At 37.7% G+C, this 15,720-nt stretch overlaps 1 protein-coding gene across 1 annotated transcript in view; it reads right to left on the reverse strand.

Moving 5' to 3' along the window:
* SLC10A7 (solute carrier family 10 member 7) overlaps positions 1 to 15,720 on the reverse strand; it is a 125,560-nt gene that overhangs the window by 24,535 nt on the left and 85,305 nt on the right. The window contains exons 7-8 of the mRNA XM_088526582.1: positions 10,592 to 10,675; positions 337 to 502 (exon numbers count right to left, since the gene is read on the reverse strand). Coding sequence (XP_088382708.1) covers positions 337 to 502; positions 10,592 to 10,675 — 250 coding nt within the window. The remainder of the gene's footprint in view (positions 1 to 336; positions 503 to 10,591; positions 10,676 to 15,720) is intronic.

The raw sequence follows: 15,720 nt of genomic DNA on the forward strand, positions 1-15,720 counted from the left end.
TTCTGTTTGGAATGCAACATCTTGGCTGTTCAGTAGTGAAGATGCCACAGCAGCATGCTCATAAATGCCTGAAAAACAGCACCGGGCCCCTTTAGAAAGAAAGCACCATTGAGCAATCCCAGGCACACCTAGTGGCAGGGTTCATCACTCTACACAACTCCCCAAAAGCACACAGCCCCTAGGATGCCAGGTAATCCATTTGGCTTACTAGACATGTTAAAAGTGCAAGCTCTAGACTTAAGCCGGTTTCCCTTTCCTCTGCTCTCTCCCCTACACAATGCTCTTTACATACACACATCTAACTGATAAAAGAGATAGTATTAAGACTGAACTTACTTATAAACACTATGATAATCAAGCTAAATTTATCAAGGTCAATATTTGGATTGGCAAAAGTGTCACAGAAGGTTGTGTAGATGATCATCAGGAGCACGCAGCTGCTGATAGCACCAAATGGAGGCTTCTTCCTCTCGAGCCAGTCCTTGATGTATCTTCGGACAATCTGAAACACAGAAATCAACAGGTTGCCTCTTCAAAGATGCAGGGAGCCAAGTTGGGCATCACAAAATGAACCTGACAGCGGAAAGACACAAAGAGAAGAGAGTAATTTGGATGACGGCCACAGAGGATTTCAAAGCTTCCCTGCCACACAACTCTTCTTCTGGGGAATTTAACATTTGTAGTGCAACTTCCACTGGGCGTCCATAATGAGAGTATATTTTCAAGTACATTCAAATCCATCCTTAATCATGCCAAATGTTCTTTGCTAGCTGTCACTGAGACATGCCCATTAAGCCTCCCCAAAGTTTATCTCCTCTGCTGATACTAATGGATGTATGTAATTATCACAGTCCCCTTTGCATCAACAGACAATTCCAAGTGCAACTTTGGGAATCTTAAAAATCTGACATCTTCAGGAATTTCATGACGGTAGATAATCGAAAGTGATCCATGGAACATTTTAATATTTAATAGCTAGCAATGCACCAGAAGTTTTTAATTAAATTATAACTCAAGCTTGAAAAGCAAAAGTGCATGTGTTGTGGGAGTTTAAATAATTCAAACTCTGAATATCTCGAGTTTTTGTAAATCCAAAGACAAATGCCATTTGCACGCTTTTAGAATACCAGAATTAACACAAGAAAACAAGCAAACCTCCTGTACTTAGTGTAACTTTTGCACTTTCAGGAAATTGAATCTGAAGCTGTTTTTCCAGATTTTTTTTTAGAAGCAACCATCAATGTTAAAGCAACTTCAACTTCTAAATTATGGCAAATAGTACAGGACTAAGTATTCCCAACAGAGACATACATCTATCCAAGTCCTGCATGGGGAGCTGCTTTTATTTTTTTCTCTTTACTTTATATGGTTTGAAAAAACTTTTTACAGCTTTTATCATACAGTTGTGACTTGTGTTAATTTTTCAACAATCACATTATCTTGTCTAATTTCTGCGGAAATCTCCCAACACTCTCTGTTACCAAACTCTTTCAGAAATACTAGCACAAGGTGCTGAGAGGCTTCTATCAGAGGTTTCTAGGGGTGTCTCATTTCCTTCCCATAGCAGCACTAGTAAAAAACACCACCACTACCAGTTGAATAATACAGAACATTTTAGAGGTATTCAAGATTAATATCAAACCATCATCACCAGTGCTACCACAGGACCTTTTCACACACTAAAGCTAGTGGACTGACCTCATGGCTGTCAGGTTTCCTCACTGCCTTCCCAGCCTGTCTGCAAATCTCTCAATAGGGAAGTCCTGTAAGCCGCTGAGTAACTGCAGAAAACAGACTTTAACCACCACATAGTGGGGTACGTACTAAAGCATTTGCACACTGAGTTCACAAAAAGCTAGGTAGGCTGAAGACCCCCGCTTACCTCAAGTCTCCTGATGGCAAAAAATAACAGATTTACAGGAAACCATGAACAGAGGTACTCAACACTCCTGTGAAAACACTCACTCGACTTTCAGGTTTCATACTTGCCAAATGCTGAAGAGCAAACACAGCTCCGTAGTACAGGCTACTTCGTAAGGCGCATTGAGCGGAGCCCCTTCAGGCACCTCCTGGAAGGCCGGGCAGGAGCAGAGCGCAGCGCTGCTGCCCACGGACGGGCGACCTGCGTGCGGCGGGCAGGGCAGAGCAGGGCAGCGCGCGGAGCGGGGACGCAGCCAACGGAGGAACGGATTCGCCTAATCTGAGCACGTCTGCGACTCCTGCTAATGCTTACAAGTGAAAAGAAAAGTCTTCGGCCTCTAAAGTGAGTGTTTTCCAAGGAAGATTAAAAAAAAAAATCTATTATCTGCTAAATTAAAATCACATTATGATAAGAAAAACTGCACGCATTTATGGGCCTTCAATCAGACAAATGTGAACCAGGCCAACACTGAAAAGTACCAGAGATACTGGAAAGTTACGGTTAACTATTATATCAGAGTACCATTTATGCCCATGGTATTCATTATGAAAACTACAACTTGGTGTCTGTACCAAAGTATAATTATAACATATTTGACAATATTAACTCCATATGCATATTTAACATGTGCAGATATATAAGAAAAAGGGAAAACATTCAAAAATTTAATTTGAAGTAGTATTTCTTCCCAACCTTCTATCAGTAGATGTTTTCTTTATATATCCACGTCTAACTTCCTGACCTGGACTAGTCTAGAAATTAATGTAAATCAGCAAACACCAGTGAGGCTTCTTAATGCATTTTATATTAAAATATGGCATAGTCAGATCCTGAAGAATTAAACTGCGGCTTCAGGAAATTATGTCATAAGCCTAGCATCATGCTAAGAAAAATATACTATAAAAATCTAGATAAATACACTCTCCCTAACACAGAAGCTGATACATTCCTGGTTTCTCTTAATGTTCAAGATGATCTGTAATTTTAGAGCATGTTGATCCAGCCCATAATCATTGATTTGAAGTAATTAAATTCTTATGTAATTTAACAGGAGAGAAATATAACCCAAGCCCCTACAGGTGTCTGTGAAAGTTGACCTACACTTTTCACAGGCAAACTCATGTCAGCTGATTCATTTTGACTGAAAAACAATCCATTTGTTACTTATTCATGCCCTGCAGAGTTGTTTCAGGACAAGGATGCTTTGAAAGCCTCTTAATCCTTAACCCAATTTATAACCATTTCAGTGTTAACTAAGACTTTAAAAAAACTAGTGAGGATTTGTTGCGAAATAATGGTAATTCCTGCAGATACAATAAAGACAAGGCACAAACGGGCCAGAGGCAGCAGCCAGCAAAGCCTTTTGCTCTGTAATAATGGCACTCTGACCGGAAATTCAAGAGAGGCTGAAAAGAGCCACGAGTAATGTGGACTGAAATGATTAAATAAAGATTCATGTAGGTAAATTGGGACCCGAAAAAAAAAAAAAAAAAAAAACAGAGCTTCATTTGTCTGCAAACACAGAAGCCAACAAAATTATTTCTTCACATTATGGCCTACACTAAGGATTCACTTGATTCACATAAGTATCTCCTTATATAATGGCAGCTGCTATTCCTGAGAAGCAGTTAAATAACACTCATATGTGGTTAAGATCATGTACGAAAACAGCAGAACATATATCATAAATAACAATTCTCTTATTATACTTTCCTAACTGTCACAACTAGAGACACCTGTCAGCAAAATACAGCTGCATTATTTCCACCTGCTTGCTTAAGTGCTTTACCTGTATACAAGGTAACAAATGAAATAAACTTAATGTAGTTCATTACTGCTTGGTATTAATTGAACTTGCTAGGAAAAGGTGCTTTTTCTTCCCCCTAAATTTTCTGACATTTGTAATACAGCACATCTTTCAAAAAGTATTAGGTCTTCAATGTTTAAGACATCTAAAAACCATGAACTGAAAGACTAAAGAAAGTCCCTTTTTCTGTCTCTCTATACACACAAAAGACTCTCCTGCAATTATTTATATCATCACACAAAGATCTCTCCTAAGACCATCAATTCTTGCGGACTGATTTAATGTTTTAAATAATTTTAAAATGTTTTAATTATGTTTTTTAGTTTACTATTTTGTACTGGTATGTTCTTCAAATCACCTGGACAAAACACCTGAACTTTTATATTTCTACTAAGAAACACATCACATTTTCCTTGTGTTGAAACATAAGGAAACAAGCTGAAACAGAGCTGGATCATTAATAGCCCTAAATGCAGCAGTTACTTAAATTACTTCATCTTTTAAGGTAGGATTCTTAGCTCATTCAAAACTACTGCTGCTATTACCACCACTTATAATGTAACTTTATAATGAACTCTGCAAGGCAAAGTTTTCTTATGAAAAGTTATCTTTGGGTGAAACAGTTTAACAACCTCACAGTACTCCTTCCTATACAGTGATAGGAAATGAAGAAGAAAGATGCCACAGAATATTAGAAAAACCATTTCAATGAAGCTTGTCACAAAGCCAAATCTTTGTATTGATCCATCCACCTTTCCATATAGGTGTTGAGAGATCAACAGATATCGAATCCACACCCCAATCTTTAAGGAAGTGTACAACCTGATTTAATATTGCTTTTCTGAAGGTGGAATCAGAAAAAAGTATAAAAATATTTTTACTTTGCAATAGGAAAATATTTACCACATGCTTGTTTTCATTCCTCAGCTTACCGAATTCCCCTAAAAGCTATTTTACTGCATTATGACCGTCAATTTACTCCTCAGAGGGAGCTCCTGGCACAAATACGCCTTTGCAATCAAACTTTACAAAACAGAGCTATTTTAGAAATTAATTTTCGTGTTTGGGGCTAATCTACAGCTGTTGCTTAGCAGCACTAAAAACAGGTGTAACAGAGCAAAAACACAAAGGGAGTCTGTACAGGTGGTGCATATATTTTCTTCACTTTTTGTATTTCTGTGGAGACTAGTTTCTGCTCCCTGCTTGAGTGAAGTGCCAGAAGGGAGTGAACTGTGGTCTGAACACTGCTAATCTGTCATCTCAGTTTTCTGCAACAACCTTGCAAAAGTGCTGATCTCCTCGAGCACCACTGCTGCCGCCTGCAGCACCCCTGGAGATTTAAGGAAAAGTAGGGCTACTTCCATAGCGATTTAAGTTACAAGACTGAAAGCATCTGAAATCATTCCCTTTTTATAACAATTTGACTACTGTTTCCCCCTCCACTCAAACCGCTGTAACTTAAGTGAACACTACGCTTAAGTGAATCGTACCCTCTGCTATCTAAAAGCTGCAATATACCTCTCCCTTTTAATTCCTTTCTTATTCATTAGAAGTAAATTAATTGCTGAGTTGTTCAGCTTCAGTTTCAGTGACAATTTGTAGTGCAACATAGCACCCTTTTAAAGCTGTGTCTATGAGCATGCTTCCGAAAGGCTGGCAGGGCTCATCCGGAACAGTCCGGGCAAGCACGCAGAAAACGCTAAAATCCTTCACTTGTAAGATACTGCGATCTCTTTTGATTCTATGAGGATTACTATACAACTGGCTTCATTTAATAGATTTGGAAGAACTACTCGAATCATAACATTAATTTTAGCTTTAGTTAAGGTCTGTTTAATATGAAGTGCCCACTTTATGCTGGCAGACAAATTACCAGTGGGGCAACTAGAGAATGCATGAATGATAATGTACAGACAAGCTTTTTATTATTTATTCATAGAAAACAGTGGGTTTTGGTGTGCTGCTTTGAAAAATGTTCAAACTAGTAGAATATAATGAAAGCACAGTGAAAATTCTATTTCATTAACATTTAATCATAAATCGCTCTTTAATATAAAACATAAAATAAAAGTCTGTCATAAGCACTTAGGTGTAGAGAAAGGAGAAAGTCTGCAAAAAGGAGAAAGGAAATATTGCAGTGTTTTTCGCTGCTTCTGCTACTTGTCATTTTCAGAAGAAAAAAATAAACAAAGAAACAACAATCTTAAACCAAGCTCTCAGAATTGGGCATGAAGAAAATGCTTAGATATTTCTTGAAATCTTAATTTTAGCCAGCAAAAAGTATTATCAACACATAAACAAAGTAAAAATATTTTAGCATACTTGTGATAGCTGAGGAGTAGCATTTCCCATCCCTTCCATCAGACTTAGCAGAACTCTGTACTACACAGAAAAACAATCAGGACTTCCAAGCTCCACAGAAATATCAAAAGTAATATCTAATGACCTACTAAAGTAATATCACAAAATGTCTACTACCATGTTTATCTATGTAACAAGGCTATTCTCAAATTCCCTTAATAGGTATACCAGTGGTGCACAAATAAGTTCTTGAACACTACAGATCCTCAAGGCTTACAGAACATGAGACCTTTACAGAACATAGTAGCTCACTTCTCCTCTCAAAATCTCATCAGAGGTTTTTTACTCTATAAATACAATACAGAGTAAAAATACTTTTTACTCTATAAATACAAATGCAATATTATGCTATCAGCATTGATTTGACCAATCAAATAGATACAGAGGATGCAGGCCACTGAAGACAACCTAAATATCTCTGAACAAGAACAGAATAATTCTCCTTATCAAAGATCACCAGTCAGTGACAGCTATCTGCAAACTTCCACGGCTCTCTGATCACATAATATCCTCCTTTCCTCAAAACGGCTCCTTTAGCAGCTCTTTCTATAACTGACAAATGACAGCCAGCACCCGAGCAGAGGCTCTACCTGCAGCCCCTTACGCAATTCATTATCAGCAGCATTATCTGCCATTCCAGTCAGTGGCAGCTTGGTACCGCACAAAAGACTGTTGAAAAAACAGTAGGAAATAAGCATCAATTACACTACTGTCACTTCTTTCTCCTACCCATCATTTAAAATTCTGACAAATTAGCCACATAACCAAAAATCTTTATGCGTTTTGCCATAAAACGAACAAACCACCCCAAACAGATCTCAAAGCAACTTCTCAGCTCCTTCACTCACTTCCCCAGGGTTGTGCAAACAGCCAGCTTTACAGCCTGCCCAGAAAAGGAGCATTTAGGCAGTACAGATTTTTCCAGAGGCGAGATTTTTTTTAAAGGAACATATCCCCCTCGGAGAAGGCTTCCTTTAAGCAATCTCCTCTGCTTTACACTCATGTGGATGAAGCTTAAAGCCTCTGTTGATCACCATTGAGTCAGGATGGTTGAAGAGAAACAATCCTCCAAGCAGGCAGGTCCCATGCCTGCTTTTTTTCCAGATAGAGCCCTTTGCTACTAGGTCGCCCTAGCAGGCATTCTTGTACTGACTTTTCAGCTGAACAGTATGACTGCGCATGGTAAGGAATTGACACTGTGGGCGTGAAATGATAAATTAGAGGTAATTGCTGAAGCTGTCATTCATGAATTGTGGGCCATTATCTCTTAATGCATCTGGAATCCCAGAGTGTGCACTTCTGATTTACCAAGTATTATTACATTGCTACACAGCATGTTGTGCAACAGTTCAATAGTGAGCGAATAGTGGTCTACAAATGAGATGCAAAACTTCGCATTTAATTTAAAACACGTCTGGATGAAGGGAAATCAGACATATGACTAAACCACTTGGTGTCAGTACTTCTCTTGCATATCGTTTTCTCCTGATTACCGCCGGTTAGTCTTGGATACTCACCTTCAAAAATAGCTTTGATTCTTATCTGAATTTAAAACAGGTGGGTCTATTTTTGTGCAGTTCTACCTAACCAAGACAATGTTGAATACCCTCAGTATTTTGAACTGTAGCTATCCTTAGCATTTCCTTTCTTCCATATCTTCTGAATAGATCTCAAGTGCAGTAGCTTAGAAACAAAATTTTATGCTTCGAGGAATGTGGATTATTTCTGTTGGTGTTTCATTTCCAGATACTGCTTCAAACATTTTGAAAGGGGAGTAAGCCTTCGGTTTGTAGTTGAATTACATTTACTAAAAACAAACTCTTAAATAAGTCCCAAATTAGTGATCAAGTTACACAAGCTTTAGGATTCTGTGTGGGTTTTTTTTCTTTTTCTTTTTTTCTTCTTTTCAGTCTTTGAAATGAGTCTTTGACTCCTAAATCACATCTGTTCTCTGTTAGGTCTCATCACGATCCTGGTTTGGAACTTCCAATCACTCAGCACTTACTTCATATGCTTACTGCACAATTTAGATTACTTAACCTTACACATGGTGCTGTCAAAAACGCCCCACCACCAGTCATCTCAGGTAGCAATTTCTTGCAATATATCTTTCCAAAGTAAGATGCCATTACACACATAGATGAAACTACTCTTGAAATTTTGTAGTGGTTCTGTCCAGCAGCCTACCATCACCTTGAGACTCTCATTAGATTGCAGTACAGTCTGCTGATACTCTGTCTGGAATGGTAGGTTACCTCATTCTGCCTAGATCTGCTCTTCTCTTATTTATTTCCTAGAAATTCCCTACTAAAGGAACAACTTCCAGGTTTTGGACCTTTCAATCAATTTTGCATGTAATATGTTTCACAGAGACTTAATTTTGACAAGAGTGAAGTACACAGGAATGTTCATCAGCATATCGTCACACTCCTCATCATTAAGGGGTTCTTAGACATTCAGACATGTGAACAATCCAGTACACTTCAGAGGCACAGCAATTAGTATGTCCCTTTTTCATATGACATGGTTATACCCAGGTCATGTAGGTACTGATGCTGGCGGCTACTGTCATGCTTATCACATTCATCTTCCTATTAGACCTTAATGGTCTTTTTGATCATGATCATATAAGAAAATAACTTCACTAGGAATTCAGTAAGTTGCAGTACACGCCAACTTTGAAATTGACCACTATAATTTGACATAAAACTAATTTACAACAGCACAGCACAGACAATCACAGATATTCTTCATATTGACCTACACATTCCATTATAGGCTCCACTTTCATTTGTCTACATTTTAATCACGTTTTCCATTCCAAATTCCAAATTCCATTCCATTCTTGCTTTAGACTGGGAAAATTCAGCAAGTTCCAGATGAACCCAGAATTAAACTGCAGATTCTAGGGTCAGCACCGGTACTGTTCAGCAATGAGCTACAAATCCCAGCGATAATTGCCCCTGGTTTCACAGGGGCAATAACCTTCACCTATTGTTCCCAGCTGCTCAGTTGGTCAAAAAAGCAGAAATCTGCCTTAATTCTGCTATGCCACTGCTGGGTGGGGTGGGTGTGTGTGTGTGTGTGCGTGTGCATGTGTGTGTGTGTGCGTGAGTGAGAGGGATTGAGAGATCAACACCAACTTCATGTGTAAGTATTTTATGGTTTTTTTCTTACTCTCTGTTCTTTTAAAAGTTTAAAAGTGTAATACAATGTTTAAAAATCTCTACATAAAATGGGAGCAAAATTAAATCTCAGAAATTAGAAAAGGTGTTGTCCAAGTAAAAGGATATATTATTTTCCACAGGACTTTTGTTTGCAGCTGAAGTTGAAAGATGAGCAGTGAGCAAGTCCTGGGAAAGGGCACTGCATGGTTCAGATGCCTGAATACCATCCTGAAAAAAAAGGATTCAACTCACGTTTCTGCCAAGAAGTTCCTAATTGATGCTATGCAAGACAGTTACATGCAGCTTTCTCAGATGGTACCATCTCCTTTTGTCTGCTAACTGGCCAACAAGCTGTGATCAAATTGGCAAAAGGAGAGAGCTTTAAGAAGTCCCACAGGCTCCCTGGAAGATGGATTTTGAATGTCTGAGAAAAGGAATACTTACAAGAATGTAAAACTTAGACTTCAGGTGTTTCTGCTTTTGGTGTCCAAGAACAGTGGGCATTTCTCAAATTTTGATCTTAGTAAAACAATGTCCCAAACATGAAGTGGAAAAAAACCCATAATAAATAGCAATATTTGTTAAAAAAACAAAAAAAAAACCAGATATCACAGAGATCAGCATCATAGGGAAATTTACACTGCAATTAGTTTCTGTGCATTCTGTGCAAGATTTCAATCATGTGCCATGAAAAATAAGGTCTTGTGTTTCAACATGAACAATGAGAATAAAATGAAATATTGAACAGCTGCTCATTCCACGAGTAACCTCCAATCCAGTGAAACAAACGATAGAGAAGTCCTGTGGAAAAGTAGTCAGGGAGTGTGCAATTACAACTCTTATTGTAAAGTACATGCAAAATGGCCTGAGCAACCTTAGTTTTGTGATATCTAAATTTCCGTTTAGTCTTAATGGATTTTTTTTAATGTAGGATTTTTTTTATTCCTGTAATTAGTAGTAGACACTACACAGGGAGAACTTCCTTCATCATCCAGGCAAAGGGCATGTGACAAAAGAACTATATAGTATTCTCAAAGCTCATTTGTATGGGGCTGGAATTTCTCACAGCCTGGGCTGCCATTTTTCCCACTTTATGTTCACAAACTCCCTCCTCGATATGCAGTAGCGTATGTTTGCGGTAGTGAGGGACAGATGCTCAATCTCAACAAAGATCAATGTGACTCTAGGGAGCATTGCAGCATCTTTTCTCTGATATTAGACTCCACTATCCTGAGGCTCTTTCCTATGTAGTGGTTTACCATGTTGCCAGTCTGTCTTTACGAGAGCTCTCTTTATCTTATTTTTTAAATAAGGATGTATATTTAAAAGACATACCTGTCCAATAATAAGAGGGACTACAACAGTCATAAACAGCTGCGAGAATATAGATGTAAAAGGCACAGAGGAGGATGATCCAAGCTACAAAACAAAAATAAACTATTAATAGTCAGCTTCTTAGAATCCGCAAATTTCATGCATGTATATCACATATTAATATAGCATTTGCTTTAAGTGTAAAAAGATGCAGGTGTGTGCACACATTCAGGTTCCAATAATGCATTTGGTATTCCATAATAATGAAAGTAAAGCAATCTCTGCTTGATTATTCTATCACCTAAGGTAACAGGCACATCAATATTCATTTAATTGAAACCCTGCTACACACATATGCAAAGTAAATCATACAAGCATTGGCAGTATCGTAGTCTAAAAAAGACAGGGAATCTTTCCATACATGCAGTTTGATCAACTAACCTTTCCATTTATACAGAGAAACAAACAAACAGAAAAACTGTTATACTTATTTTCAGACTATTTAAAAAACAGATAAAACCAATAATCAAGACATTATTTCAAAAACATTAAAAAAGACATCTTTTAACAGTTCTTGAACTCTGAAAATTAAATAGCAACAGGCTTTGTCTTTGAATAGGAAATCTCTTACAAATATATTTATGATTTTAAATGCTAAAAGTATTTTCTTAAAAGATGCATGAAGAAAAGGTGAACCAAATGAAGTCAGTGGGATTTTTCCAATTTCTAATTACTTCAGAATGTGTAGGACAATATGCACATTTCTTTATACTCTGACTGAACTTACTTTATAGCCAGTCAGAATTTTCATTTAACATCTTTTTAACAGTATTTGAAAATACATTAAAGAATGTATAGTATGAAAACTGAAATAGCATTGTCAGAGCTTCTGAGGAGAAACCATCCTGCAGACAACTGTTTCTTATCAGGAGTAAAATGGCCTATCAATGAGGATTTCACAAATCCGCATGGTTTTATCTTGCATTTCATTTTAAAAATCCACAAAATGATGACAGAATTCAGATTTTTTTTAGCTTCATCTAATTAAGTGATACTGATCTCTTAAAACATTCTCTCATACTTCATGCTCATAAATTACACTCACACTGCATTATACTTCTGACATCTATCTTCCTTTCAAAGCTACCTGCGGGCATTATAGACAAGGTGATCATACAATCTAGTCACATCTTGTAATTCTGCCTAGCAAATCAACATATGGCCATAAAATAGGGTTGGCATAAAAACAAAAAAAGAATCTTCATAAATTCGGAGTACAAAAAGAACAGAAATTTCACATACTAAGTATTTTACCTTGTATGACTACAACCTTTATCCAAAGAAAATTTAAAAACAAAACAAAACAAAACAAGATATCACTTTTACAGCTTTTCAAACAACAATAGCCTTGCCAACTTTTTAAAAGCATTACTTCAAATGTAGTATCTTCAAGCTGCTAGGGACTCATAAACACAGACTATAAAACTGTTCCTTTTTAAACACAAAATAGAAACTAAACTACAGATGATGAGATGCTAACAAACCCATTCACATAACAAATAAATTTTCCTGGGAGAGGTATTTTACTCAAAGTAACAATCTTCCACATCGGAGTAAGATTCACCACGTTGCCAACTTCACTGCCTGTGAACTTCACTCCCTCCCTCGCCTCCCCGTTCAGGCTCACATCACTGTCCTCTGGCCCACAAAAGACGGACACAGACACTCTGGATAAATGTCTCTACCTGACTACATTTTAAATAAAACAAACATGAACACAGCAGACCAAAATGTCAATTCAAAGAAATGATTATGGTTGAGATTTTTTTGTTGGTGGTGGTGGTGGGGTTTTTTTTAAACTCAAAGTCCACAGCAAGTGAGTTCTTTGGCTAATTCTGGTCTGCAGGAAAAAGAAAAGAAAAAAACCTTGAAAAAGTACTAATTTATGTTTATTTTAGATATTTTTTCACAGAAAAGTTTTCTTTAAGTGTGTGCTATCCTGGACAGCAGCAGGCTTATAACACTAAATTCAAATAAAGACTATGAAAACTCTTTCTTATGGAGAAGAATAGACACCTTTCACCTAAATAATCCCAGTTCTTTCTGTCAGACAACTCACATGAACAAGAACTGCATCTTCTGCAGTGCTTCCTGGATATGGCTATACAGAAAGTGAATTCCAAGCAAATCTTTCCAGCTCAATCATCCTGCAGTCACCATGCAGCACTTTCATACTTGACCTGCAGCTTGCTACTATAATTCTAGACCTCTCTTCACAAGAGACTGCCCATTTTGAAAACAGCAGACAAACTATTTAGTGGGTTTGTTTATAAGTTTGTGGTAGAAACACTGGCTTATCCTTAATTGATAGGTTGCATTTAACTAGTTAACTATTTAACTCGTGGTAGAAAATATATCTTCCTTGCATAAAAATAAGACAATTCCACTTCCTTGCCTAGACCACCTCCACTAGCCAGATGCTCCATTCACATCATTCTGACTGACGGGGTAGGTATCAAAGCAGGGGTTTCTTCCCCAAGGATATTCCCATTTCTGCAACTGCCACTGATTCAGAATAAACATGCCTCCTACCAGTCACACCAAATTATAACCCAGTGCCACATGTGCTGCCTATATTGAGTCCACTTCAGAGGCAGCTGTCCTTCGGGGCCCTGCTCTTCCAGCATTTCCTTAAATTAACATGTTTCCTCAGACTGTGTCTTTGCACCCTAATACATTATTAGCCAACTTCAGCCTTGCCTCTTGCTACACAGAGCCAGGCCTCAGCAGAGAAAAGGAAGCGGGCCTGTGGGGAGAGCACAGAACGGAGCGGAAGGGTCACTGGCTGGTCTCATATGTGAGAACTCCAATCTAAGCCTTTCTTTTTCACTTTTCGCTTTCTACCTCTGGTAGAAAGTACAAATCAGTCCTCTTTTACAATAAGAAAACAAAAGATAAGCAAAAACATAAAAAAGAGTAGGTCTAATAAAGAGTCTTGCCGTCTTTCTCTGTCTAGATTTCTATGAAGAACATCTGAAGATGTTTCAGTAAGAACACAGCAAGGTAAACTCTTTATTAACCAACTACCAGGGGAAAAAGTAACTGCTCCTGGGACTGCTGGTCTCTAAGGAGTGCTGACATCAGGAGAGGAAAGGGAAGGGAAGGGGAAGCACATCCCTGAGGATGGAGCTTCTGGTGAGAAAACAAGGAAATAAAGGAGGGAAAGAAAAAGCACAAAAGATGAGAGACTAGGTGGTAAAAGAGAGATAGTAGTATAGTTTTTTGTATTGTTACTTTTTCATGGGGAAATGCCTTAATAGACACTACTTTTTCATGGGGAGATGCCTTAATAGACACTGATAAGTCTGAAAGGTTATTTATAGTCCTTAGTCCTTTATTCTCACTTCCAAAGCTGACCTTCAAAGGCAGAGAAAACTACGGTCACCAGTCTTTAAGTTGTGCTAAGCACTAAAGATTAGTCCATAGCTGCTGGACTGATTGCTGCAATCAAGCCCTTGGACTCAACCTGCTGACTAAACTAAGAACCCTTAGTTATTCAGGACTCTTGACAACACCATGCTACTGTCCATAATTCTGACTGAGTCAGGAAAAGAATTAAACCTGGGACAGGTGCAAAAAACACCTGAGAATTAATGGTTTGGTTTATGAGGAACAATTAGGAATGCATGAATTATTTAACCTAGCGAAAGGATGTCTTGGAAAAGCGAAGGACTGTGTATGAGTCAGGGAGATAAACCCCAGAGAAGACATGCTAGCTAGAAGACATCTAGCTGTATGATAACACTGGCCAAAACAAAACACAAATGGGTAATACTGATCAGCAGGAGATTAGAAGGTTTTTACTCATCACAGAAACAAGTTTTCAGCATGGATGAAGGGGAGCAGGGAGAAACAAAACTCCTTGTACACTGGAAGCGCATTCAGTTTTGACATGCATTGCATGGCCTGGAAGATAGGACCTGTTCCTGCCAGGGAAGAATCATGAATGCGCAGAATCCCAGCTGTATGCATCCTGTGAAAAGACACATTTTGCCTCTGCTGAGTAGAAGATACAGCTTTAGAAGATTCCCCTAACATTGGAGAGTTGTAAAAAGAAAAAAAAATCAGGAGCAAAATCAAGCAGAAAAGGTCCTCCACAGAAACACTACATGGAGTCTTTTGCCTAGGCAAATTTACAATAATTTTCATGTGTTTCAGGAAGTGGGGACATCTATCATTCTCCAAGTATAATTTGTATGTAATTTTATATGACAAAGCCATAAAAGGCTAATTTGACAATATTTAAACCAAATTTCACAACAGTGATTGAAAAGTTCTTGCCAGTGTAATGGGCTTGGATCAGATTCACCACATTTTTTTTTCTTCCTAATGAATAAAGAGAAAAGAAATGGTGGGTAAATAAGCAGATAGAAATGATGATGCACTCTAAAACTTTGACGGGAAGGAGCTGATCTGTTAACAACTAATGCACGATGCTGCTCCCTCCCCGCACAGCCATGATCTCGGTAGTCAGCCTTCTGTCACACAGCAGGCAAATCCATTAGCTGCAACTTCCTTATCAACTTACAAGGCTTTCCAGCTATTAAAATATTTGCATATTAAATGTTCATTCCTCAGTTGACTGGTATCAACACTCATTTACATGGGTAATACTGATCAACACTCATTTACAGAGGGTTTGAGAGGAAAAGCAAAATAGTATGTGCAGAAATCTTTTCAAAAAGATTTAAAAAGTTTTGAAAACTTTTCTAGATGGAAGGTTATTAATAATGGGGAAATTGTTATTAATATTGTAAAAGGAAACTGAACATAGAGAACAAGTCATAAGATAACTGAAGATGCACAACACTGTTTCATACCCAAATGACTAAATTCCTCAAACATTCCTTAGACTATTTATAAACACAATTTGTCAATATCAATATAGACATTTCCAAAAACAAAATTCCTTCTACACTGCAGTTTCTAGTTATTTGATTTTTTTTTCCTCAAAATGTTTTTGGAAACAAAAAACAAACAAACAAACAAAAAGAAATTAATTCTCTGCTTTTAAAATCTTCACGATTAATCTGTTATCATTGGTTTCAGCAAGGTATCTGACTTGACAAGAAGATAACATCCTTCTCTGA

Source organism: Tinamus guttatus, unplaced genomic scaffold (genome assembly GCF_059628265.1).
Source record: "Tinamus guttatus ecotype Peru unplaced genomic scaffold, ASM5962826v1 Tinamus_guttatus_pri_ptg000247l, whole genome shotgun sequence".
Taxonomy (NCBI): domain Eukaryota; kingdom Metazoa; phylum Chordata; class Aves; order Tinamiformes; family Tinamidae; genus Tinamus; species Tinamus guttatus.